Genomic DNA, 27,513 nt, shown 5'->3' with positions numbered 1-27,513 from the left:
TTATGAAAATGAAAATTTTGAGTGTGTGTGACAATTACACAAAAAGCCAATGAAATGGTTACTGTACACTACAGTACTGTACTTATTAATGATGTCTTACTAGGTAAGCAGTGTTTTTTATTGCTAAAAATTGTATAAATGTTAGTCATTATTGTTTCTTTTGTTATTTTGTGGTGGGGAAAAAAGTAAAAGTAGGGGGTGACATTTTTTGGGGGGTACAGATTGTAATTTTTCCCAGTAAGGGATAATGGGAAATAGGATTTCCTTTTCACGAAATGTTCACTGTACGAAAGGGTTTCTGGGAATGAATTCCGTTTGTTAAAAAGAGGTACGGGTCTGTTTTCGGTTGTTGGTGATGAATCCGCTTTGTTGTTCCAGGCGGGGACCGATGGAGCCTAACGAGTACCCCTTGCCGCCGTGGGCAGGACAGGGGGAGAGGGAGCCCCTGCGCTACCCTGGGGCTCAGCCCATGTACCCCCCGTACACCTCCCGGGGGAACTATCCGCGCCCCTCCGAGCCCCGGCAGGGGGAGCCCAGCTACTACCCCCCCCCGCCCCAGCAGAGGGGCCCACTCCGCCAGGACGTCCCGCCCTCACCCCCCATGCCGCTCCGGTCCCAGCGGTACGACACCATGACCCGGACGGGCTATCGCACAGCCAGCCCCGAGGGCTACGGCTATGGAGACGGCCGCCGCCAGGACCCCCGGCAGAAGAACGCGATGACGGCCGCAGTATAACTCCCACTTCGCTTGCCACAGCAGGACATTGAGATGAAGGCCCAGATTCCTTATATATATATACACACACATCATTGTAATATTGTCCATCTTTCTATTGGTTTTTCTAGGGGGTGGACTTTCTAAGACTTTTTCGGGAAGGATCAGCAATTTCCTCTATCATATATTCTGTTGTGAGCTTGCAGCAGTATGTCAGCTAAAGTGAAAGGAGATGAGCCGTTTTGATTCGTAGCTTAAGGTTTTGTATTAAGACTCAGACAGTTACTCCTCTCTTCTGCCTGCAGTAGATTTGTTGCTTAATTCAGCTTTCCTTTGCTGAGCAAGCCAGTTTTTTGTTTTTTCTGCGCTGTATTAACCCGACCTTGTGACTTAGGAGGAATAACACGGAAACTTGTGCCCCGTTTAAGCAAAATCAAAAGCTGCATTTTGACATTTAGGACATTGAATGTATTAAATATATATAAGACAAGCTATACACATGATATGGTATGTTGTATAAAACTTTGGCCTTTCTAAGAACAGTGTATGACTGACAAACTACCTATAACCTATGGAGAGGCAGTGGGATTTTGGTGTTTGAGACTGGAAAATTGTAGTGTATGGCCATGTTATTAGAGTCACATGAAAGTTGTGTTGTGCCATATAGCTTGAGATAACCTACGTTTAGCTAGATCTCTCTTCATATGTTGTGTTATATCCTTTTGGTGCCTTGCAGGCTCTCTATACTCCTATACACACTAAAGATCCTACAGCCACTTCTTGCTGGTTACATCATTTCCTTACACAGCAATGGATAGCTGGTATGTGTTGTTCCTTGAAGCAGAACTGAATGAAAGGTACCACAAATTAGTTGCAGCTTGTCTTCCATTATTATTCATATTCTAAAAGATGGCCTGTATATATCTACACTGTTGTATGCTTCAAAAATACTCTTCTCGCACAATTTTATAATCTTCAGTTGCACATATTTTAGCATAACAAAGAAGCCTCTGTCTTCCCCTGTGTGGTGAGAAGGAGGGTCCTGAGCATTGATTTTTAGCAAAGGTACAGTATGTGAAGGTAGACACTGCAGCCGGGAAGAACACCACAAACATTGAAAAAGAAAGACAAAGAATGGAATTTCTGGAGAGGATGGGTCCTATTCCAAAGAAATGTCATCCCTGTGATCTGTGAAGCATCACATGCTGAATATAGCGTTTGCTTCAGGGGCTGTTTTCCAAGACCTCTCGTTTTCTGGAACCGGCTAGCTGTCTCTGGGCGCTGGCAGGTCTTTGTCTTTTCCCCTCAAAGCTCTGGAGGACACTAAGGAAGAAGAAAGGAAGGAGACGCACTGAGAAAAAAAATTGGGCACCATTTGTTATATCTCCTTGAATAATTTTGTATTCATCCTCCAAGAACTAGAGTCTCAGTTGTACTGGGACGGGAGCTGATGGAAGGAAGTTAGAACTTTTTGTACTTCCTGTGGGCTTACATATAAATACACTTGTGCCTTTTACAGACATCACTGTTCTACTGCGTACCTGTTATGCATTTTTATCCGTCTTGCTTTGGATAGCTATTGAAGTACTCTTGTGTGTGATGCACAGAAGCTTGATTATGAAGGTACACTTCTTGAAGGGGCCAGCCTGGAATCGTGGGTCTATGGACGGAGATTGTCGGTTTGAGTCTATAGCACTGATGCTGATGTTAACTCTCAGTGCTTTAGTTAGCCCATCTATACAAACAAGCACCAGCGCTGTGCAGGGGATTATTAAATCAGAGCCACATGTAGGGCATGTCTCATAATCTATGACCACTTAACACTAAAGAATGTACAATAAGATCTGGCCCTATAAGCCATCGAGACCTTGGAAGGACATCAGTCTGGCACTTCAAGAATATGGGTACTATATCTTCTTGATAGATAAATATTAGAGCTTAAGGAACAAAAGAACCTCAGCATGTTACAATTCTCTCATGCTTTTTTGATGCAATACTATACACGAGTTAACAGTTGCCATGTATTAACTTTATCATGTTTATACTCCTTTTCACTCTCTTGTTCAAGTGCTCTGTTCTGATTCTGAAATCAAGACACAAGTTTGATATTGTATAGCAGGAAGCAGATTGATTATTTTCCCATTATTAATGTGGTATTTTTAAATTGTTTTGCATTAAATGTAATGAAACATTTCACCTGCGGCCTTGATTCATCTTTCAATTAGTGGTTCTAAAATTCTGTGTTTTCTTTCCAAGTCAGTAAAGTTGGAGTGCATACTATACATTTACATTGCTATATGCAAGCATGCGTTGTAAAAGTTTAAACTGCACATATGTTCTCGGCCTATGTTTGAAATATTTTGTTTTCTTTGCTTATTTCAATGGAAATAAAAATGCATTTCCATTCTGAACGAAACGTAAGTACTGTAAAAACCTGTTGTTCCAGCCATTTTTAGACTATGTGTTTTAGAACAACATACAGATTTTTGTACAGTATGAAACAAAACTTTCTTAAGAATAATTCCCCAATCAAACTATCCATTGGCCTCCTAATAATCACCATCTATGAACTGGCTTCATCACTCTGCTCTCCTCCCCACTGATAGCTGGTGTGTGGGGAGCGGACTGGGGCATCATCCAGATGGGGGCTACACACTGGTGGTGGTGGAGGGAATCCCCATTACCTGTAAAGCGCTTTGAGTGGAGTGTCTCGAAAAGCGCAATATAAGTATAAGGAATTACTTCAATAAGAAAACATTTTCTTGAATTATAATTGTGAAGGCCTGATGTAATGCAAGTCCAGATATAACCCTTGTAACTTTCTTTGCATTTATTTGCTGCAAAGACAGGGATTCATTTTTAAGAACCTTCATTCCGATGATGCTATCTGGCAAAGTTTCAGCCAAGCATTACAGTGAAGAGTTTGTGTTAGCTGGATCCCCAAAGCATTGAGCTGACAGATAATTCTGACTTCTTACAGTAGTTTGTTTGGCTACACACAGGAGAATTCATCTTCAATTCCCCCCCAAAAAAAATATAGATGCCTGCAGTGGACAGCTGTCTCAGAAGATAGTTCGAAGTCTCTGGGGTTTTTTTTTGTTTACTTGTTTTTTTTTTCTTTCAAGCTATCCCGCACGAATATCAAAAATTAAGATGTATGCAATTTCATGGTTCATCTAAGAATTTTCTTCTTTATTTGTTAGGGTGTGAGGGGGGCCAAATGGATGTATTGTTTACAAAGATTTTCCGATTTTCCTTTCCATAGAGTATAGACGCCTTTAATATCTATCCTTTATTTTCCACTTCATAGAGCAATACTGATGAGCTGTTCCCACAGATGACCACATAAGTAGTAGGTGGTTGTTGTTTTTTTCTACTGAGTTAAAGGTTAAGACTTCATGGTTTTTAAGGCAGTAAACAAAACCCACAGCACAGAGCTTGTGATATAGAGGTCAAGCTCTTTAGGTGAAGTTTAATGCCTCAAGAAATACAGCACAGATTACTGCAGTATCTCGAAATCAGGCTGAACCAAAGAGGAGAACTATTTCTGTTGTTTCCTGAGGCTATGGCATTTGAGATCTGATTCTTTAATGCAATTAAATGTAATAAGACAGTCTGATGAGCCTTAATTCAACACCCATAGGTCCTTGCACCTTGAGCTGGGTGTTGAGTGATACAGAGGAGATCTTATTGATTTCAGTCACATGTCACAGTAAATCATAGCATGGAACCTTTCAGTTCATACAAAATACAAGGTTGAGATTTGCTTGCAGTTAGAAATGCATTTTCTTACTGCAGTGCAATGCATTGAAATGTTTTTTTTATATATATTTAATTCAAAAACAGAAACATTAGCTATACATATGATGTTCATTTATTGTTCCACTTAGAGGTGGAGTTAGCATGTTCATCTGATTTTTACTGGATTTTTCACTATGTGTTCCAGGTTCCCCCATTTTCTTGTATCTGCGTTAGATTTGATTAATTACTCTGAATAGTGAATTGATTTCTTAACCGGGCGGTTTAGATCCCATTACAAGCAGTTGAAAGGAAGAGTAGTTCAGAAATTGGTATGATTTTTTTATCATTATGGAAATGAAATACAACTGTTTGAAATTTAAAAAAAGCTTACAGAATTGTCTATAATGTTGTCACGTTCTGATTTTAGTATGCCGTGCCTGCATTTTTTATGATGTACTGCAGTAAGAGAAGTGTTGATTTCCTTCCCAAAACAAAATAGGTCTCAGGTGAGCTTAAGAACTCTAGTGGAGAAGCTGTTTAGTTTTCTAAATAAGGAAAGTAATGGTCACGGATGCACCTTCAGGAAACAGTTTTGGTTTCAGTTTAAAACTTCTTTAAAAAGGGGCTGAATTATGCTGTGAGCTATGCAAAGCTAATACAATAGAGAAAACAAAATACGGTAAAAACAATCTGATAGCTAAGTACCATAAAAGCCTTCTAAGATCATGCAGATGTAAGTAATTAATTCTGTAAAGGTTTAACGGGAGGCTATTTTGTTTTAGGTATGAGAATTGCTACCTTGAAATGTATCTGCTGCACAGCAGTTCAGAATCCTTTTGAAGAAGGCAGTTTTTTGCAAAAGTGCAAAAGTGCCATTGTTCCTCATGGTGGTTCTCATTGGGAGACACCCACAAAGAATTTAAATTTACTTTATCATCCATCACATAACTGCACATACTGTACCTGCATTTGTTGGCATGAAGACTGAAACTGTGTTTAATGCTAGAGAGAACATTCCCTTTCAGGATGTCCCGATATGGAAAGTCTCCAAATTTCCTCAAAGATCATGGAGACACCAGAGCTACAGAAAAGAATAGTGGGCCTTTCAGACAAGTTAGAATTAAGTTTTGCAATGTGCTTAATTAAATGTGTTTTTCATTTATCACTAACCAAAATCACTACAAATTGGAGGAGAATTTCTTGCTGGCTTGTGTATTTGCGTTTTGTTTATTGTTGCAAACACTGAAAGACAAAGTTAAGGATTGTCTTGATATGGTGGCACTGTAAAATCCTGAATCCTTTTAGGTTTTGCACGTCTGTCCTGAATCCACAACATACATAAAGAAAGCTGTAATTTTCTAATACCAGTAATTTACTGAGGAACTTAAAATGTGAAGGCACAAAATAAATCAAATACTAGAATATGCAACTCTGAAGGAATAACCTCCCCTCCTCTACTCTATGATAAACTCAAAGTCTTCCTATGGGCTACCCCCATGCCTCAGATCTCTATAGAAACCTAGAGGATTCTACAAACAACCGGGCCATTTCCATAGAAACTCAATGATAATCCATATATTATTATTAAAATGACACAGTGTCTTCTTATTTTGGTTTCAGCTGAGGTCTTGATTCCTAAATTGGTTAAAATTGAGTCCTTTCCAGGGCATTGCTGCATGAAGCACTTTCTGATGGAAACCCAATAAATCCAGTTTAAGAGCACTGAGGAATGTATAATGTGAGAAAGGGGAAACAGTCCTCCTCTCAATCATGTGGGTAACTTTGCTGATTGCCCACTCAAATTACCCTTCTGCCTTGTTTAATTTTTACCAATCTATTTTAGCAGAGACAGAATGCCAGATAAAACATTTCAAGAGGCGTGCCTAGTGAATCTGTCCCCAGGTTATTACAAAAACTTGCTGGGATCCTTCTCCTGGTGATCTGTTCTAGACTAATCTGAAGCTCGGCACTCTCTTTTCATCACCCTGTTACTCTATATTGTTTCACTTCACTGGAATGCATCTTTGAAGCCTCCTTTCTACAATATCACCTCTGCCTGAGCAAAGAGGACGAATACTGTAAAGCCTAGTTGAGTGTCATAGACTCATAACTCAGTCGCGAACTGTGTGCTCAAGAGGCAATATTCAGGCTTTTACTCCTTCCCTAACTTAGTCTAATTTACTAAATGAGATTAGTTAATTTACTAAAAAACTCTATTGTTCTGCGTGATTGCGTGACCCAAGTAATTCAGTACACAGTTGGAACCAAAACCAGAAGAGACAATATATCCTGTTGACCAGTCCCACCATTAGATCAAAACATAAGCTTCCTCCCACCTGCAACATTCCCAATCCATTACCGAAGTGGAGGCTTTCCATTGGATCGGAGAAATGGAAGTGACCTCTAGCAAGCCAAAGGACGGCACCGAGAGACATGTTCGGGTTAGTTCACATTTGCGAGAAAGCTGGTCAAAGTGGATGTTCTTTTCACTCTTTGATTTCAATCAGCACATTCTGCTCCTCTCAGAGGACCTGAGGTCCACATGACTATTAATCAACCATCACCCAAGGCTCAGCACAGATCCCAGGGACGAGATGTGCTGCTGAGGTGAATTATTCCCAGATGCTGTTCCTTGACCGGCCTGAGGCAAGACCATTGCAAATGGAGTGAATATTGTAGTCCACAGCTAATATTAGACACTTGCAGTTCGTAGTCCTAAGCCAGTACAAACCTTGCTGTCCTTTATCTAATGATTAAGCTCCTGCAGGGCATGTAAAATGCATTGCACACATACTGTATGAACTGGAACTATCCCAGTTTGGATACACTTTTGAATTCAGATTTTCTCTTTGTGATGTTAGATGTTCTTATTCTTGCCTCCCAATTTTATAAGTCATAAAGCATACAATCCAGTTCATTATACAGATGGGATCATTGCTGTTGGAACTGGCAGGAATGACAGAGGATGAAAAGTTAAAGAGAAATGGAGAAATGAAAGGTACCGTCTGTCTCTGGAAAGCGTAAAGACTGGTATTTATACGCAAGATAGTTGAAATGGGCAAAATTAGAAAATTGAGTTCCTCCTGCACATCCATTTACAAACTCCCATTAATTTTTAATGCTAAATTGTACAATATTAATACCTTATTTATAATATTCTGTACAATTTTGGCGACCACCTTATAAGAAAGATATTGCTGCTGGGCTTGATAGGATGTTCTACACTGCTGGGAAATAACTGAATCTGGTCTGAAACATTGATTCGGAATTCGTATTCAGAATTTAAGTCTTATTTTTAATTACAAATCTTCAATCACTGAGCATGACAACTGTAGAACGTCTTCAAAATGATCTGTGAAACGTGGACAGGGGCGTACAAGTTGAAACTAGAGGGAAGTTCTTTTAAAAAAAGTCCTCAGTTCACTTATCTCCTCCCAACAAAATGAGCTTAACAAGCCTCCTCTCATTTGTATACTTTTTTTTATTTTCTTACACTTTTTAACCTATCGATTTTGTCATAATGTGCTTTATGGTAATAAATTCATCAAATAGTATTCTCTCGGGTATTATACTTTTATTCTAAGAATTAAGTATTTGTCATTAATTAGCAATTATGATGATATATACTCAACTGATTAGGGCATAATTTTTGGCTCTGATCAAGAAGCAGGGCTTTGCTGATTACTGGAGATTCAAGTAATTAAAATCAGTATGCGCTCTCCCTTTTTTGTTAACATTTTTAATTATTTAATCTACGGTCGGATTATGTGCAAGGGGAAAGCATTTTTCTCACCGAGCGACAACTGGCTCGGAGGTGCAGTAGAGAGATTAGCTTGGCTGGAAGACCGAAACGGAATTTACAGCACCTCACAGTGCCTTCCAAGTTTTATGATGCCGAAGTGCTTGGATTCCTCCCAGGTGGAGACACTCTTTCCCTTTACGTTGATTGCCTGTGACAGCTCGGAGCTTCTGACTGTTCCTCAGTCGCACGGCTGCGACAGGACTGTGTTAACACCCAAAGCACCGTCAAACTCGGGGAGGCTTCAGCGTCGGTTTCGCCAAATGCCAAAGGGAAACAACAGCGCTGGCGTGGGCCCCTGTAGGTCTTTCTCATACAAGAAAACAGGCCCGCAAGATGGCTTTCAGTCAGAGTGGCATCTTCTCATCAGGTTTGTTTGCGGATGCCGCACAAAAATAAAATCCCAGCACTGCAGAGACTGCAATTCAACTGAGAAATGTTCACAGCCCAAAGAAATGAGGATGTAAGTATACACTCTTCAGCACGCTTCAGAACCTGAGGAAACGTACTGGGAACTTGTGACTATTTCAACACATATTTCTGTAATTCCAGAAGTAAAACAACAGCTCCTGTTTTTTTCCCCCCGTGTTGCAGATGCAGCAAGCTATTTAAAACAAACTCATTTGGGTGTGCGGCCGATTCATCACAATTAGGAAAAAACAAACCTACCCTTTTCCATAAGCAACCACTGGTGTGTTTTATTCTGCTCTTTTGGATCCATTTTAGCCTTAAAAGAGAACTTTCTCAGAACGCCTTCTTAGTACCACAAGCTTAATTCATTCCCCTGCATCAGTTCAAGGCTTTAAAATTAACTTTACAGCAAGACTGATGAAATATTGAGGTATGTTGAAGAGACATCAAGTATGAGGATGTTTTACAGGGAAGATTCTGGGGGTACTGTTTATTAATACCCCAGATCCCCATTCCACCCTCTTAAATTCCTTGTTCCCTTTACAAAAGGTGTTTTGGGATTCAATACTACATTTTATATCCAGGATTTGGAACCAGTTGGTCCCCTTGCCTCACTACCACAGGTCTCTAACCACTATGGAATGAGCAAAGACAACCAATGCTCTCCTGCCTAAAATGTTCATTTTCATCGTCAATCCTCACAGCTCTTGATGTGCTGTGAACTGCACAGTGCCATCTGCAGTGTCCGTAGGACTGATGCAGCTCTCACTGATAACACTGCGAGCTCGAAAGTACCAGCCAAGCTCCACAAGGATCACAGTGGCACTGTCTACCAGATAAGTCCCATGAAAATGATGGTTCACTTTCCTTTGGAGTTACGGTTGACTTGTGACATAGTTGCAGGCTTGAGCTTGATCCCCCTTGAGCTTGAGTCCAATTATTTCACAAGTATTTCAAAACCCTTTCATTTTCCACTCACGTGCAGTTAAAATCAGGTGGCGCTGTATTTCACCACAGCTTCCACTTTCCTTATTTTTTTTACATTTTACTAAAGAACGGGGAACAGATTCATTTTCAGATCATAACCGGCTTTTGACTGAACTTAAAAAATCAACCAGCCGAGAGGTTATAAAGCCAGAAGAAGATGGTAAACATTTAGTCAGTGGTGTTTGTCTCAGATTTGAGGAATTCTATTAGGTTTCAATTAAGGAATGTGAACTAGCATAATAGAGTTATCTAATTTCCCATCATTTACCCACACCTATTCAATGTCTTCATTGCCTTCAAAAATGAAATGACTGCTTCCTTTATGTCACAAGTTTCCAGTCCTACAAAAGCCTCCTTTTGTGGGACTTTCCTAATCAAATAATGTACTCATCAGCTGATTGCATTTATGTAAATTGTCAGCTCATAGGTTAGCCTTCCTTTAAAAGTTTAGCCTTGCAAAAACACAAATCTGTCTGATGAAATTAGCAAACCAGAAGTAACCTGATCATTTATTATTAGTTTGGTTGGCGCTACCACTGATTAAATTGGATTGTCTAGCTTTGTAATCTGACACTACTAAATAAAACTTAATTATTAAAACTCTCGCCTCCACATAAATACATAAGATCAGCCCAGTTAGGTTAACAGAATTGACCAAAGCTGTAAAAAAAAAAAATGAACTGAGAAAACACATCCAGCCTGTGCTCTTTTTTTAAGGGAGAATTATTCTTTGACATAATAGGAATGCCTGACTGGCCACTGAGTAGCTCCAATTACACAAATAATTTAAGTTTTAGCTACATTTGTGCAATTCCTTCTTAAACGTTGCCCTGCTTAATCACTGGTAGAAAGAAAAGCACTTTCATCTTTATTTTGAAATAACCAAAATAACTGTGTAGTTATATCATATACTGGTAAAAGAAATCATCCATTAATTCCCTTGAAAGAATCCATAACAGTATAATTATGTGAGCAATGAATATGGACTTGCAAAGTAATTGTATATTTCTTGTACTGTTTAAGTGTTGCTTAACGTTGTTTTACCTTTGTGTTCATTGGCCTCCAAAGAAGCTATTCACTAGCTCCACTTGTGTTCATTCTATTATAGTTGTTGTTTTTAAGCTTATTATTTTAAGCTGTTTTTTGTTCCCTAATTAGAGCAAGGACATATCTCTCATTTGCAAACTGAGGTAAAGTATTTGTGTGACACGATTTAAATTAGATTGTAATGAAATCGCTTTCTTCTTGGAACACAGAGGATTGCTGGGAATGAGGAGTTAAACCCGATTAAATAAACGATAATATTTGGAGGCAAAATCAATCCTATGGAAGCAGAGCAAAATGATGAAGTTCAAAGCAGGAGATAACTATAAGGATGCAGCTTCCTCTCCAGGTATCCCTGGGGGAAAATAACACAACTCCCCTTCAAGTTATTAACTGCTTTCTAAAGATCATGAAGAGACCCGGAATATTCCAGTTTCAAGAAACTCTTCAAAACACAAATAATAAGAGCAGGTAAAAGTGATCCCAGATCATTGTATAGCAGTAAAATGACCATATGCCCTCTACCTTTAAAGAATAAAATCTGAAATTTCACCAGTTAATTTTTTAACTTATGTTTTTTTCTTAAATTGTCATGTTTGCATTGCCCTCCCTTCAGAATATGAAGTCTCTAATGCGCACTGTTCAAAAATAACTACAAATGCTTAATACAGCAGGTCTTCTAATAAGGGGACCATTTGTCTCTGGTTGTATCACACACTGTAATAATAATAATAATAATAATAATAAACATTATTTTATATAGCGCCTTTAAAGGTGGCTTCTCAAAGCGCTTTACAGGATGACAACAACAATAAATAAGAAGAATACAACAATAAATAAGAAGAATACACAAGATAAAACACAATTACAATATACAGAGAGACATGGATGGTGGTGCTAAGAAAAGCAGAGGGGTGAAGAATGGAATCGGTTAAGTAAAGGCTTTTCTGAAGAAGAGGGTTTTGAGTCTGAATTTAAAGGAGTTTAGAGAAGGTGACTCTCTGATATCCTTGGGGAGAGAGTTCCAGAGCTTGGGGGCATAACAGAAGAAGGCCCTGTCACCCATACAATGTAGACGGGCTTGGGGGACAGTTAGGAGACCAGAATTAGAAGAGCGAAGGTTGCGAGGTGGGGAGTAGGGCGATAATAGTTCAGACAGGTACTGAGGTACTGTTACTGTTCTGCATGGTGTCTGCTTAGTAAGCTTCTCTGTTCAGTTCAACCTTAACAGAGCACCAAACATTGTCTCTAGTTGTAGTACAGCACTCTTTCAGGATTTCAAGATATATTTGTTTTGTATTTTTCTTTATGACTAGCCTTGCCTCTTTTATTGCAGTCTGAATGCCACTGGTGCACACAGCTGTCTTGTTGCATCAGATGTTGGTCGGGCACTTTCTAAATATATTTTAGTTGAGGTTTTTAACAGATAAAAGCTCCCATCTAAAGAGGATACAATAAGGTTGGCTCCTTGAGGATCATTTTATCCTTTTCAGCTAATTTGCCACCGCTGCTGAAGTGATTGAGAAAGCAGGTGTGCTGATTATCACACTAGGTGAGTGACTATGTTTCTTTCTTCTGAGGTGAGAAAACCACACTATCACAGATAGTCTATGACTTTGCTCACTCAGCTATAGCTTGCCTACAGGTGTTGAAGACAAAAACCATAGAGTATAGTTGTATACACTAGCATATACAAGTACAAAAATGGGTATGATTTAAAAGTGCTTATATTTACTGTAGAGAAATTAGTCAAACCCCATTAAATGACATTTAATGAAGAACAAAAATGGTTCTACTTCATATTAAAAACTGAAGCTGCTCTGTAACATTTGTAAGCCTGTTGTCCTCTTGTGAATAAATCTTGCTTGCTCAATGAGGGAGAAAACACAAAGGCATTTTAACTTGCCCACAGCTTCAGCTTAGACGAGTGAAAACAGAACATCAAAACATTTTTTAAAGATTATTATTATCACGCACTTTGCGATATTTTAGCAAATGGACAGACCATGGTGTTTTTTGTTTAATGACTCAGCTTTTTTTTTTCAATCAGAAGAATAAGACTAAAGCTGCGTTAAGTTCTTTCGGGCACAGATCGGTGTTATATGGTCTTTGAGAGTAGATCACTGACAGTCTGTTTCTGTTCAAATCCCATCTGGTTTAGATTGCTTTCAATTGACTTCAGGCTCTTAATGGTGTCGATTCCACTGCCTCTTAAGGCCTTAAGCCTTCCTGTCTCATGGTTGTTTTTAATTTGAACAATTTCTATGCTGCTTTCGTAGGTGTACTTAAAATGCCCCACAGTGGCATCAATGGTGATCAAGTGTGGTTCTTCACCTTAGCATGAGTGGGGATTCATTCAGCTCTGATAGCTGCTTTTATTGCCTTTAAGGATTACTTCATATGGTATGGAATACTAACTGAAGACACTTGATGTCAAGTTAAGAGTGAACCACTTCATTAACACACATCCATCTACACATACAAATGCTACTGTACCACAAATTCAAACAAGAATATAAATACGGTGAAAAACATTAACAGGAGGCCTTTTGGCCTATCATACATACCTGGCTGCTTTGTTTTTATGAATGCTATTTGCTTGCGAAACTGTTTAGTAATTTTCAGTATTTTTCCTCCGCACACAACGACAATATATTATGGGACAACTGTTTCCCGTACACTATTAAATTGACTTGTGCTTAATTCTAGGAGAGTTCTCTGGTCTTTATGGTGTTGGAGTTGTAAAAAATCCTGTCTTGTGAATGTTGTCCATTCCTTTTCCATTCTTCAAGGAGGTGAAGGTCTTAGTTTTTCAATTTGGATCCAGCAGATGATTTCTTTGTTACATGCCCATCCTGTTTTGAATAACTAATTGCTTTATTACACCTCTGCTAGTGACTCCCAAACCCACTGGGAAAGAATGTCATCCAAACATTCTCTGCACGCAGCCATCTATAATTTGATACATTACAAGTTTCTATGCTTCTGACAGGAAAGTAAGCTCCGATGGGTTTTTCGAGCTCTCTCACTGACTGTGTGAGGCTTGCACTTTTTGCTGGAAATCTGGGATGACTCTGTCCACCTACCTTTGCTTCTCTGGCATTCAGTTGGTGTAAACACTGCCAATTACAGTATGTGCCACCAGCTAGAAATGTTAGGCAGGTTTAAACAAAAGACATCTGGATCAATAATTCTACATTCAGAGCTTTCAGACCAGGGATAATGTGTCTCTGGACATTTTCCACTAGAGTCAGATTTCTAGAGTGTGTTGACCATGCTACGAAAAGTTGGACCCTAGAGTTGTGCTTCCTGAAGCTCCAACTCCTCCTGATGTTGAAGGGCAATTTTATCCATCAGCCTCTAATGTGCAGAGAAAGATAGGAATTGTGACACGAGCTTTTCAGCTCCGGGCACTCCTGCATTAGTGTATAGTACATGTTTAAGATTAAATTCTGAGCTGAAAGGACTTTATGATTATTAGGAGGAATCCTGGGTTGTATACAAAAACACGAACAGCATGATGTTTGTCATGAACAAGAATGGTCGAGTTACAACACTGTCCTAAGCCCATACACCTCCCTGGGTATTTTGTCATAACACAACCAAATTTAATAACATCAACAATTTTTTTTTTCTGAAAAGCAGAAATATAGCTGGAAAAATAACTGCATTAGCTTGATGATATTATTTTTTGGGTTATAAAACCAAGAACAATTTTGTTTCACTTCTTAGTTCTGTGTTTACCCTTTGTTGAAATGCATATTGCTTTTAAAGAAGTCCTCTTTCTCACATGTCGCTTACACTAAATTCTAAGAACTAAATCGAGCTCTTTGAGGTCATGAAACTACTGTACCTCCACCATGTTTCACAATTTCTTCTGAGGTACAAAAATACAAGTTTTGAAATGACTGGCAATTCTCCAAAGAGCACCAACTCATCTGTGAAGCATGGTGGAGGTCATGTCAAGGCCGGGCCTGGCTCATTCATCTTTATTGATGCAGCAGAATGACTTCTGAAGTTTCCACAAATGTTGTGTTGGTTTATGCAGAAGAAAATCTTGCCATGCTTATTGGACTGCTCTTTGCCATACAGCATGACAATGAACCAAAACATGTGGACGAAGGACTCCATCAGGAGAAAAAAAGTCGAAAATCTTAAATGGGCAAGCCAATCCAATGCATTTTACATACTGAAGAACAATATGAAGTCAGAACAACCCAAGAATAGGTAAGAAATCAAAATGGCTGCATCAAAGCATCTAAAGTGATTACAAGAAGAGTTTGGTGAGCTGATAGGGTCACTGATTTCACATTTCTGATTTATAGCCGCAAAAGGCTATACAACCAAATATTGACTTTTACACTCTGAAATTCACTTAAAAACTGAGCATGTCCCAATACTCATGGTCACTCGAACTCATGAACACAAAGTACTGTATGTTTTTGCATGGATTTACTCCAAAATAAATTGTTTATTATATTGTACTTATCTGTACTATTATTGTACTTATTAACCCTTGCAAAGCTTCACAAATACCAATGCTGTAACAGTAAAGAAATTTTGCTGTCCCAAATCTTTTGGAGGGCCCTATAACTGTAGTTTAAACTCAGTATTCATCTCACTTAATGAAGTGCCAAAACCTGTGTCTGTGACCGTGTGTATTTTGAGAATCATAAAATCTTTCCTTTAGCTGAAATCAGAAGCAGTAAACTGAGGATTGATAAACTGCAAAAGCCTTTGCGTATATATGTCTGCAGAAGAAAGAAGTTTAACCTCACAATTGGACAGGCAATCCTGGTGCTTATTATAGGTTTCTAATCACTAAATTATCCATATTTTCCTCTGAAGTTACAAGTGAAGCACAGAGTTGTTTAACTTAAGAATATCAAAAAGTAATATGCTAAATTAAATTGTAATTTTGTGCATAACAGAACATAGTTTCAAAAGATAATAATTAAGCTCTTTTTTAGTCCTCTGGCAATTGTAGAGATCTGCATGTTGCATCCCTCAGGTGATCATTAGGATCTGATTGAACAAGCACAATGGGATAATTAAAGATAAATGCATTCACACACTTGAAGGGGTATTTGGAAAATTTCATATCAAACGGCACATTCTGTGTTCATAGTTCAGCATCTTTTGCACGTCCCAACTAACTAGTCGGGCGAAAGTATTTTTCTGACCCTGTTTTGTGCTCATTCTAAAACCGCCTTTTTTAAAAACAAGAGGACAAAAAGACATTAGCCAAAGTTGTTTAGAGGAAAGTATCGATTCTCTGTAGCACACAGAATACTAACGAATTTTGAAGAGGAAATTCTGATAGCCCCGTGATCCAGATATTAGATACGAAGCAGACACGCCATCTGTGCCACTTTTAAAGGTTGCATGTACCATGTTTTTGCTAGAGGAATGTGAAACATCCTGACTTTATAGTGTACTAGTTGGACATTGCTACGTATGGATTTCAGTACTTAGTGTAGCGCAATGAGTGGCATTCACAAGGGCTTTAGCTGTGTTGACAAGTTTAAAACATCCTACGGAAAAGCAGTGTTGGCCAAATTCAATACAAATAAAAATGGTTCCCAAAAGAACTGTAACTTAAGCTTTTACGTAGTCACTATACTATATGACATAAAGGGGAAAAAAATGAAGATTATGTGTTTGTAAATCATAAACAGTTCAATACTGTTCTAGTAACATTGTGTTCAATACAGTGAAAGTTATTTGATACCAGTGCAACAAGCTATTTAATTATCTGACATCATTTTTCACGTTGATCGGTTCATTTAAAAATAATGTTAATTATATAATAGTTGTGTTAAAAAAAAACCTACACGAGTAGGTTCTTGTATTCAATCTTGTATTTTTTCTGCTTGACCGATCCTAGCCCAAGGCTGTGTCTCATTTTGAAAAGTAAGAACTTTCAGATTTTACTCATAAAGTGTTTGTCCTTGCTGCATGTCTTTCAATGGATCACTGCCTTAGTATGGTTTATTCACCCATTCGCTACCCTAGACATTATTATATTACTGTAGCAAAATCTGCAGGATGCCAGTAGTTGTACAGATTTCTTTCTTTTTAATGGTATGACCTTCAGGTTTAGTATTTTTTTCCACTTTTTCACTATTGGGCTCAGCAATCCAAAAAAGCTTTGGAAAGTCCAATAAGCTCCCTGGATTTGAATTACAGAGAGGGTGCCTTGCACTGGTGTGGTCAGGATCGATTACAGGCAATTTAAGTTGCCTAAAACGTGGAGACGTTATCAAAAGAAATGTCAACCTTGGAAAAAAAACAAGGTAAGAAGTCAGCCTGTGAGACTTGATTAATTTTGGTTAAAAAAAACCCAATAGTATCATTAATTTATTTATTGCATTTATCACATTTTCTCTTTTTTCATTATCTCAGCTCATTAGTTTTAAATGTAAATCAAATTTGTTGATATAATCAAACAGTGGTCTACGTATATCTTTGATAATAAATGTCTTCTCAAACAGGTGTTTCAGATGTGACACTTTTATAAACTGTAACTGCCTCTATAAAAGTCTCTTCTTCTCTGGACACCTCTGAGACTGGTAATTAGCGTTTCCTTGGATACAGTGTCTTTCAGTTCATTTGCTCTAATGGTTGCAAAAAAGATGACTGATGTACAGTAATGCGCTCAGTAATTTTATATGACAGCTTTTTATATTTGAAAATGAAACATTCTGTTCTATGTTCCAGACAGTTCAAACTGAAGGTTACAGGTAAGTAATGGATAGTAAATTAAATTTCAGAAGAGTCGGGTGTAATTTTTAGGACATTGTATCATTTTTTGATAATCTTGCTTTTTCCTCCAAAAATGTGGCTTTATTGAATTATTATTATGGAATAAGTGAATTATGATATCAAGTCAGATTTTATATATAGCTCTTATTGTTGAACTATTCTATACACTATTTAACACATAACTACTGATGTACAGAAGTTATCCCATCGAAACAGATTACTTAAGAGAGCATTTGGGTTCACTTCAACAGAATGCTTGTTGTTCAGATTGCCAGTTTTCCTGGGTCTGGAGTGTCAAAAGATCCAGAGGACTGTTCTCTACCGATATTTCTTCTGTGTTGACTTCAGACGACAGCACGACTCGTGTTCTTTTTAGAGAGACAAGGTAAAAGTTTGTGGAGAAAAAGGGTACTTTCTCATAAGCCATGTGTCCTCTCAAGAGTTTCAACTTTCTAGTTTCTAAATCACGTTAAAAGATATTTTTAAAACTTCGCAACTTGTGAAAAAAGTATAAATCCATCCTAGGGCGATGCGGTGGCTCTGTGGCTAAGGATCTGCGCCTGTGGCTGGAAGGTTGCTGGTTCGTATCCCACACCTGACAGAGGAATCCTACTCCGTTGGGCCCCTGAGTAAGGCCCTTAACCCCAGCTGCTCCAGGGGCGCTGTATAAATCGCCGACCCTGCGCTCTGACCCCAAACTTCTCTCCCTGTCTGTGTGTCTCATGGAGAGCAAGCTGGGGTATGTGAAAAGACAAATTTCATACGAGAAATTGTATATGGCTAATAAAATGATCTCATTTCAGAGCGTTAAGGTCCAAAAAAGATCACTTTGTTCCCTGTGGTTACCCACATTTCAAATGTTCCTCTGCATTTCTGCATTTTTGTGGCTGGAATATTAGTGAAGGAGCCTCATGACGGGAAAATCATAGGTCTTATCCCAAGGCCCGTGTGGAGTTTTGTTTATTCTCTTAACACTAACACAAATGCTCTTAGATTGCTCCCAGCACCTTACATGGCTGAGTGTGTTGTGAATTAAGGCAGACCAAGTTTCACATTAGTCTTTTTTCCCCCAATAGCAGCACTTTCTATCAGATCTGTCCTAGTAAGATTACCCTCCATCTACATAATTTGACATCTGTTACTTTGCATTTGGCAGAGGCTTCCCCGACAAACGTTATTAAAATCCCTGCCTCCTGCCTGAGCTACTCTTCCTTTATGATTCAACAGTTCAAAGCCGAGCTGAAACCGAGCTGATCGATAGCTCACATTTCAGATGCAAGGTTTGCAGATTTCCTGAAAAGGTAGGCCAAAAATTCTTCTGAAAACAGGTAGCAGAATAAAGGCAGTAAACTCAGTGTCTGTGTTGTAGTCCAGTTACTCCTTTTTTTAAAAAAAAAAGGTTTTACTTAATTATTTACCATGACAATGCCACATCAAAACTGTATTCAGATATAGATCATTACAATTCAATTCAGTGGTGCATATCTTAACATACTGCACACTTTACACACTTAAACTACAGAGCCACAGCCACTAAACTAAACCAGCACAATATCTTGCCAAGTCTGTCTGGTCTTCTCATAAACAGTGCTGTAGGTGCTAAGGAGCCATCTTGATTTCTTGCACTTTTTTCTCCTGTATTCTGATGACTTTCTGCAAACACAGAAGCACATGGCTTGGAGGCGTAGAGGGCTGTTCTCACCAGTTACAGTGAAGAGTGAGATGCCACCAGGCAGACAGACACAACATTATGTTATGTCATGTTAGTGTTGTTGCTACATTCCTGTATTTTTTTTCTTTCATATACAAATCTGACTTTCACCCTGGTTGCTGTGTCTTTCCTGTAAACAGTTTACATGGAAGGAGAAATACTTTCATACATACACACGTCAATATGTGCATGTAATACATAATCAATTATTTTTAAAAAATGGACAAAATAATCCATATTGTGATGTGGGGCACATAACATACTCTATATAATCACTTCTCCCTAATACGTTAAACGGACCATCCATTGGCTTGTTAGACTTGTGAGCTTCAAATGAACTCCTTGTTAAATGCTTTAAAGTGTAATCCTTTCTATTGTAATTCTTATGCTAGTTGTTAATAGGGTGTACATTGAAATCATCTGCAGCTTAGAGAGTACAGATCTTCTCTTTCATTTGCACTTTTAGGACATCGTACATATCATATCAGACAGTGTCCCTCCATTTTGCACCAACAGGTAACTGCGTGCTGTGCTCAATGTCAGAGTGTAGAACAGTAACACGTTGCAAACGAGTCGGGAAGAAATAAAATATCGTTTGTTCGTAAACTTTTGGGCTGTTTTGTGTAAGGACCTTGGCTTGTGTCAAGCAGTCACAGGGCATCCAGCATTCAGAATTTAATGATTCATGTATCTTTCCATTTTCTTACGACTCTATCCGATATAGGGTCATGGGGGAGCCACAGCCTATCCCAGCAAGCCACAGGCGCAAGGCAGGGTACACGCTGGATGGGAGGCCAGTCCATCGCCCACACAGACAACACAATGCACACACTCCCACCTGGGCCAGTTATCCCAGAAGCCAACTAGTGTCTCGTTATGTCTTTGGCCTGTGGGGGGTAACCCATGCAAACTACCCACAAATAGCACTGCAATTGAAATAAAGGCCACAGTACTTTGAAAAGGCGATGGTAATCACTGCACCACCATGGCACCCAATTTAATGGATAATGTAGAATTTTAATTAGTATATGTATGTGTTGTAGCTCTTTCATGCTCTGTGGTTGCCATTATGCTTCAGGTGTTTAATTGCAGGAACACAAGGTGTAATGTAAGTGAAGCTACAGGCCTAAGGATATTTATAGCCAATCGGCTGTTGTACCTGAAAAACTAATAAGTCCTGTATTTCTACGAACTCACTGTCACCCACATCAGGAATAAAAAGGCCTCTCAGTGTAAATTTAAAAAATCTGACTTGATATTCATCTTCAGGGAAAGTATATCCAAGCCACACAAATTCAAGACAGAACCACTCTTATGACTTCTATTTAAGTATGACTATCTAGACTATAATATTGAAGTAGAACAGAATGATAGCAATGTGAACAGTAGCACAAGGAGGATGAAATTATTAATGCAGACCCACATGGGCTGAATGTCCCACTAGAATGGGGATCCAACACATTAGTGCTAGACCAGGACCGCACATACTAAGAGTTCTTTATTAGGAAAGGTGAAAATATTAAAGCAGAAATAATGGTTGGAAAAAAGAACGTGTACAATGGCGGATAACAATGTATACAGTACTTTAGCATTAGCAACCTGTCTGAAGGTGGAGAAATGAGCTTTGTTCAGGACTTTCCCGAGTTCTTATTAAACACGCAAAAGTTCAGAGTACCGTTTATGACTTTTTCCGTAGCAGGCTGAGCTCTCTTTCTCCATGTTCTAGTTGAGTTGCACATTTCTCTTTTCCTGTGCTCATGTGAAAGTGGCAGTGAGCGCTGAAAACAATTTGTCGTCCCCCCCCCCCATATAAGAAAAAGGTCAGCAGAGGTATTTCGCCAAGCAAGGCCTGACAGGAAACGTAGTCACCAAATGAGAGGAAGAGGAAGTGAAAATGCAGGGGCAAAGAGGTCTAGAAATTAGCTAGTAGGGAACTGGATCCGAAATGTCAGTTTCCAAAATTGCAGGAGTCGGAATGTCCTGAAAAAACAACTTCATGGCCATAGAAATTATATTGGCTCCTGGTAACTGCTGTCCTCAGCACATGTTATAAGTATTGTTCGTTAAAGGAGGAGAAAGTGATTCCACTGCCTTTCAAAGGGAACCATCATCTCCGGGCTAGAGACCCTGGATATAGATGCAATGTGACTTTCAGAGGGTGTTGTTTCTTTGTCAAGTGTCATTGTTATTTAATTGGCAATAACACACAGGGACAAAGTGGAATCTACACTAAAAACCTTGCTGATGACTCCACACTTCCTGTAGTCAGACTGGTTCATTGTGCTGCACAAAGATGAAAACAAACCCCACAACCCGCCACCATCTTCAGTGCCCACCAGCAAACCACCTTCCTAAGGCTATAAGCCACATTCTTTCTGTGAGATCATCACCCATTCATTCAACTATAGTCATTTCGCAATGGGTTCTATGCTGGGTTTATTGAACATCTGTTCATCCTTGCTATGATTTGCAGTGATTTCATTTTTGATACATGATACAAGTCCTGCATTTATTACTGCAAACCTACAGTGGTCTGTCTGGTCTCCAATGAAAAAAAAAAGTGCAACTATAATAAGAAATTAAAGCTCAGTGTAATACAGAAAAGCACTGCTGAAGCTGGAAATGTATTCATTATGGTTTTTTATGTATCTGCAATCAGTTGCATTCCTGTGATACACCGTGAAATGTATGTTAAAATATGAGTTTATAGTTAACAGTTAATCAATTCAGTCCATCAATACTTAGTTACTCGTAACTAAGTGATTGCAGAATCTCATCCAAATGTTTTTTTTTTTAAAAGCCAGGGCAACAGCTTCTTCAACATGGTTGAGTAGTGACTGCAGACTCTCAGAAACCTTTTTGGGCAGAAACGTGTCTCCTGTTCTCAGTTTACATACATCAGTTTCTATTTGTTTTCTCTGTTTTTTTGGGGGTTAAACACCTTTACGTGTAATGTCCTAAATAGAAAACATAATGCAATTAACCTGTGCATTATATTAGCAACACACTGGCGCCTCTAGCAGAAGGAGATCAGTTTACATGAGCTCATTTTGGGATTCAGTTGTAAGTTCGCAGGAATGTAAACAAGCGTTTTAGCTTTGCTAATGTCCGCTCCCCAAATGTAGGAGAGTTAGCCGGACATCAATGGAGTGTCTGGCACACTTTTAGGAATTCGCACTTACCCTGTCCTCTGGAGAGATGTTTTTTTCCCCCTTGGCAGCGCTTACCTTCCCTCGGCAGCCAAGGTGTAGATTTCTTCCGTCATATTATCCCAGCATTCCTTTTGGCTCTGCGCTTAACTGGGAGCACGGCGATCTTTCCATGTTCATCGCTGCCTTCTTGGGATAGTTGTCCAAAGCTCCTGTTTGCAATGGAAAAAAAAATAATCTTGAGCCCCCAAGTACGCTGCTGGAGTTGGGCTGGTAATCGTTCTTTTGGAGAATTTTGAGAATAGGAAGTAGGATACAGAGGTCTGTGGGAGAAATACTGAGTCTATATTCTTTATCGGATGGTATTATTTAAAAAGATTGTGTTTGTCAAAAGCCTGACCATACAATTTAGACTGCTTTTAAACCTTTCTCAATTGCGGCACTTGAGGTTTGGTCATTTAAAAAAAAAAACAAATCTCAGATTTAAAAAAAAAGCATTATGGAATTTGTAATTTGAATAAACCACTGCAATACATTTTGCCTCAAGTTCGCCTCTGGCATGAGCTGGCGCATAACTCTAGCATGAACTTAACTCATTATTTCTCTGCTTTTTATATTGAACCTTATCAGTTTCAAATACATTTTTTTTTCCTTTATGGAAGTATGAAAAAAGTTCTAGGACAGGTCACAGATTTCCGTTCTCACTAATATTCGCCAGGTCTTGCTCTATTTGCAGCAATTCTAAAAAAAAATCAGATTCTCAACATTCATATATGTTTTACACATGACAAAACAAAGCATGGAAATACAGCACCCAGTGGTTGCCACGGCAACTCTTGAGCACCTCTTTAACATTACTGACAGGAAGCGATACTCAACATTAGTGCGCTAATTGCTAAATGAGATTGATCTGCTTCTGCTTCATGTTCAGTCCACGTAGCGCTACATCACCCCTTCGTTTCGGTGTTGGGTAGTGTTCAAGAGGAAGCAACAACAGTTGCAGAAGGAATGGTCGCTGCGCTTTCCTTTAATGTTTCTAGATAGATAGATAAGACTTTATTGACCCCGAAGGGAAATTGATGTGTTACAGCAGTCCAGCCCAAGACAAGCAAGCAAGAATTCTGTTAATGTATCACTATCAGATTAACGCATTTGTATCAGTGCCTCAAACATGTAAATTCAGTAAATGTAAATATTTAAACTAACGTTATGCATCTTTTTTTTACCAAAGATAAGGGCTGTTAGTATAAATGTGTTTTTTTTTACTATTTGTGATCATCTTTGCTTTTCTTCACATATGCATGCTCAAAGCTTGCGAGTCGTCACGAACTTTATCACGACTTTACTAACTAGTGACCGCGTTTTTAACTTTGTTTAAGAAGCGACAAATCAACCAAACACAGAGACAGGAATATAGGATCAGAATGCTCAGAGAATGGTTGTGTTTCAGATGTCCCTCACTGTATTTGAGTCAAAGGCGATACATTCTCTGGAACACATACTTAAACTGGATAAAGAGAACAGAAAAGCATACTCTGGAACATTTACTTTTACTGATATACATAATTTTACACCATGACCCCACAGAACATACAGTAGGAGACACATACCTCTGAGCACTTGATGCCCCGTGAAACCTCATTTGTAAGTCCCTTACAAATATGAAAAGTCCCAGACAAGGCCTTTTAAATAAACTCAAGAGCGAAAGAGCAGAAAACCAAACAAAATGAGTAATCCAGATTCAGGTGATTGATGAAGCCAGCACTGGAAACATCAGAACTGACTTCCTGCGTAACACCGCTGCCTCCAAAGATTAATGGGAGAAGAAAATGTCATCCTCCTTGCCAAGGCAATTAAAGATAATTGAGAAGCCTAAACTTAAAAAATAAATCCCCAAGGTTGGATTAATTATTCTCCTTTGACTGAGACATTTTTGGTTTCAATCATTTCTAGGACTTAATCTCCAGACCTATTTTCCCTTTTTGTTTCTTCTGCGTTGATTAGATGCCGAAGATGGGAGGTTGTAGAAATTGTTAAAAAACAAATTATTGGTATGTGAATATTTTATTTATCCGTACATCCATATCCTAACCACTTCATCCGATAGAAGGCTGCAAGGGAGCTGAAACATATCCCAGCAAGCCACTGATGTAAGGCAGGGTACAACCTAGACAGGACACCAGTCAATTGCAGGCCCTACACAGAGACACAATTCTCATGAACTCACACTAGGGCCAATTCTCCCAGAAGCCAGAAGTGTTACTCGTTACTCGTATGGGGCGGTGCAATGGCTCTGTGGCTAAGGATCTGCGCCTTTTGCTGGAAGGTTGCCAGTTCGTATCCCACAGCCAGCAGAGGAATCCTACTCCATTGGGCCCCTTAGCAAAGGCCCTTAACCCTATCTACTCCAGGGGCGCCATATAAAATGGCTGACCCTGCGCTCTGACCCCAAGCTTCTCCTCCTGTCTGTGTGTCTCATGGAGAGCAGGCTGGGGTCTGTGAAAAAAGGCAAACTCCTAATACAAGAAATTGGATATGACCAATAAAGTGATCTTAGTTTTAGATTGTGGCAGGAAACCACAGGACCTGCAAATATGCAGATACGCTAGTTTGTAACATACAACAAAAAATATGATAGTGTTGGATCTTTTGAATTTTCCAAAACATCTCTTATGAAACTTTATTTTTAAATTTCAGGTGAGTAAACAGACCCCATGTTCTGTTGGTTAAAAGGAATTTCTGGATTTTTTATTAACTGTGCTGTATCTACAAGATTGGAGACTCTTTTAAATGTATATAATACAACTTTATATGGGAATAACATTTTTTTTATATCAACCTAGTATGCCAATTTTTTTCTAAAAGTATAGAATCACAAAATATTTTTGGTTAGACCCACCCAATTTGCAGTAGGCTGTGTATTTTTCTCGGCTTGAACCACACAGCCACAAACAAGAGTATTAATTTACATGCTGATTGTCAACATGTGTTTAGGCAATCGTATGTGTTAACACTGCATGAATTGTGTATTTATATTAGAAACATTAAGAATTTTACTTTTGTACATTGCAACAGATGATGGCAATTATAAGCCAAGGTTCAGCTCCCATAACAGACAGGTTGTAGTGTTTCTCATTAAAAAAAAATGCATTCCCTGTATTATCAGGTACTTCCTTGATCTATATCACTTCACACAGAGTGCAAATAAACTGTCTCTCTTTTTCACATCACTGTTTTGTTCAGGCCTTTCACAAACCACAGTTGCATGTACACAGAGGCATCAGGATGTTTGAACAAAATTAATTTTTGTATTCCTTCTGGAAAGGCACGTAGGCCTGGATTTATGACAGCAATAAAGTATTAATAATGATGGTAGAAGATTCAAGGCAGATTTATGGATGTGCAACCTGTGAGTAAGATTGGGGTGAGGCAAGGCTCGAAGATACTGTGAACTAAGTGTTGCTACTACACCTGTGTTTGATATATGACCGGCTAATTGAAAAAAAAAAATGTATTATCAATTTTAAGTAAACTGGGGAAGCCAGTTTTTATACATGTTTGTCAGTGTTCTTTCTAAATAAAAAACACAGACAGACAGGTAGAAAAGTGAGATCCCTGCTGATTGAACAATTATTTGTACCAGTATAACAAGCCAGGGGTGGCAGAAAACAATATACTGTAACATAACGTTAGACCTGGGAACATTACTGGGAAACAGCTTTCCTAATGCATTGGCTTATCAAAATACTATTCTCGAGCCTGCATGCACTCGATTCTTACATCATAAGGCCACACTTTCATCTTCCAGGCATCATACGCAGAACATTTTTTGAAAAATGAGCGAAAGGAAATGATTTCACTGCGGGATTACCAAGGCAAAGAAGAATTACTGGAAAATCCTGCATAGATGCCATGCAATATTTTATGTAACCTTATACTCAACACTGCAATAAAAAAAATGTCAATGATGGAAGGGCATGTGCCCTAAGATGCAAAATAGTTTGCTTATTCTGATGACAAAAGAAAAAAAAACGGATTTAAGGCATTTTATGGAGCTCACTCCATCAAGTTCTACGTTTTCAGTTAATGAATAACTATAGAAAGTATTGCAAGCCTTGGAGACCACAATTCCTCAGTCTGGAAAATGTGCTCGTCTAATTTCAGTATGTTATTTCTTTCAAATAAACTGCCAAGAGCCTCTGTCTTGAATAGTAGTAATGGTAGTTTCCTTTTGTATTAAAGCCTGAAAAACTGAATATCATTATTTTCAGTTCAATTTTTTTGGATGAGCGCTTTTGATTTAAGTCTACAATTACTCCCACAGTGAATTACTATTCCTTTGGAAGGCAGCTCCTGTAAGATCTGTGGTACTATTGACCCTATTCTCTTTTATACATTTTATACAGTTTTCTACAGAGCCAGTGATTCACTGAGGTCACCCCTCCTGTCTGTCTAGATAGTAGTCTGCGTCTCTTCAGACTTTTTATAATATAACCCCCTCTCCTGGTTCAGTACAGCTGACAATTTCTGTGTCACTTTGACCTACCTTGTAAAAATCAAACCCCTAATCCCGCTTGAAGCATCCAATAAACCACTAATGGATGTAGTCGAACCCGGAGACAACCCCCCCAATCCCCCAACCCATCTGCTCAATCGTCTGATCTTCTTCTCTCACCACACACACACACACTCCCTAGTGAACTGCTATGCAAACTCATTCCTGCACTGAATTTTCCATTACAACTCCTTCGCTGAGAGTAATCGCTTGCCATATCACATGCTCCACGGTTACCCCCCTGCGGTGTACAATTAAAATCTCTTACCCTGACTTCAGCTTCTTGAGTGACAGGCTGAGCTGGAATCGGTATTCACAACCTTTACAGAGGGGCAGCAGCCTGATGTCTTTGTGGGTCACACATGTTGTCCCTAACCTCAAGTTTCCACACGGCGTCTAATGACAACTAGACTAAACTGGCCCCGTGCAAGTTTAAAAATAGCTGAAGAACATTCCTGGATGTCTTCACCTTGGTCACCAAACCATCTGAGATTTGTCCTTCGCGCTGCTGAAACCTGCGGCTGAATTTAGATTTGATCTGCTGCTTAACTGCCACAGAGATGCAGTTTTTCCTCAAGTAAGAACTTTGTAGCCCCCGCTGTTGTGTTGTTGTGTAATTGTGGCGGCACCGACCAT

At 38.9% G+C, this 27,513-nt stretch overlaps 1 protein-coding gene and 1 long non-coding RNA gene across 6 annotated transcripts in view; one reads left to right on the top strand and one right to left on the bottom strand.

The window, feature by feature from the left end:
- The window catches only part of pard3bb (par-3 family cell polarity regulator beta b), a 313,361-nt gene extending 310,452 nt beyond the window's left edge, over positions 1-2,909 (top strand). For all 4 annotated transcript variants that reach the window (XM_015359593.2, XM_069196274.1, XM_015359591.2 and 1 more), the window contains one exon: positions 379-2,909. In XM_015359593.2, coding sequence (XP_015215079.2) covers positions 379-736 — 358 coding nt within the window. In that variant the 3' untranslated portion in view covers positions 737-2,909. The remainder of the gene's footprint in view (positions 1-378) is intronic.
- LOC107078877 (uncharacterized) lies at positions 1,664-27,468 on the bottom strand. 2 transcript variants are annotated; one of them, XR_001479835.2, is made up of 3 exons: positions 27,146-27,468; positions 22,356-22,534; positions 1,664-2,038 (listed from the first exon to the last, which is right to left on the bottom strand). It is a non-coding gene; the product is annotated as an uncharacterized lncRNA (long non-coding RNA). The 2 variants fall into 2 exon arrangements; XR_001479836.2 differs by lacking the exon at positions 27,146-27,468 and adding an exon at positions 26,869-26,974.
- Between the last annotated feature and the right edge of the window lie 45 nt (positions 27,469-27,513).

This window comes from Lepisosteus oculatus, chromosome 12 (assembly GCF_040954835.1).
Source record: "Lepisosteus oculatus isolate fLepOcu1 chromosome 12, fLepOcu1.hap2, whole genome shotgun sequence".
NCBI lineage: Eukaryota > Metazoa > Chordata > Actinopteri > Semionotiformes > Lepisosteidae > Lepisosteus > Lepisosteus oculatus.
The sequence above is the reverse complement of the archived record's forward strand: the minus strand, read 5'-3'. Positions and strand labels throughout refer to the sequence as shown.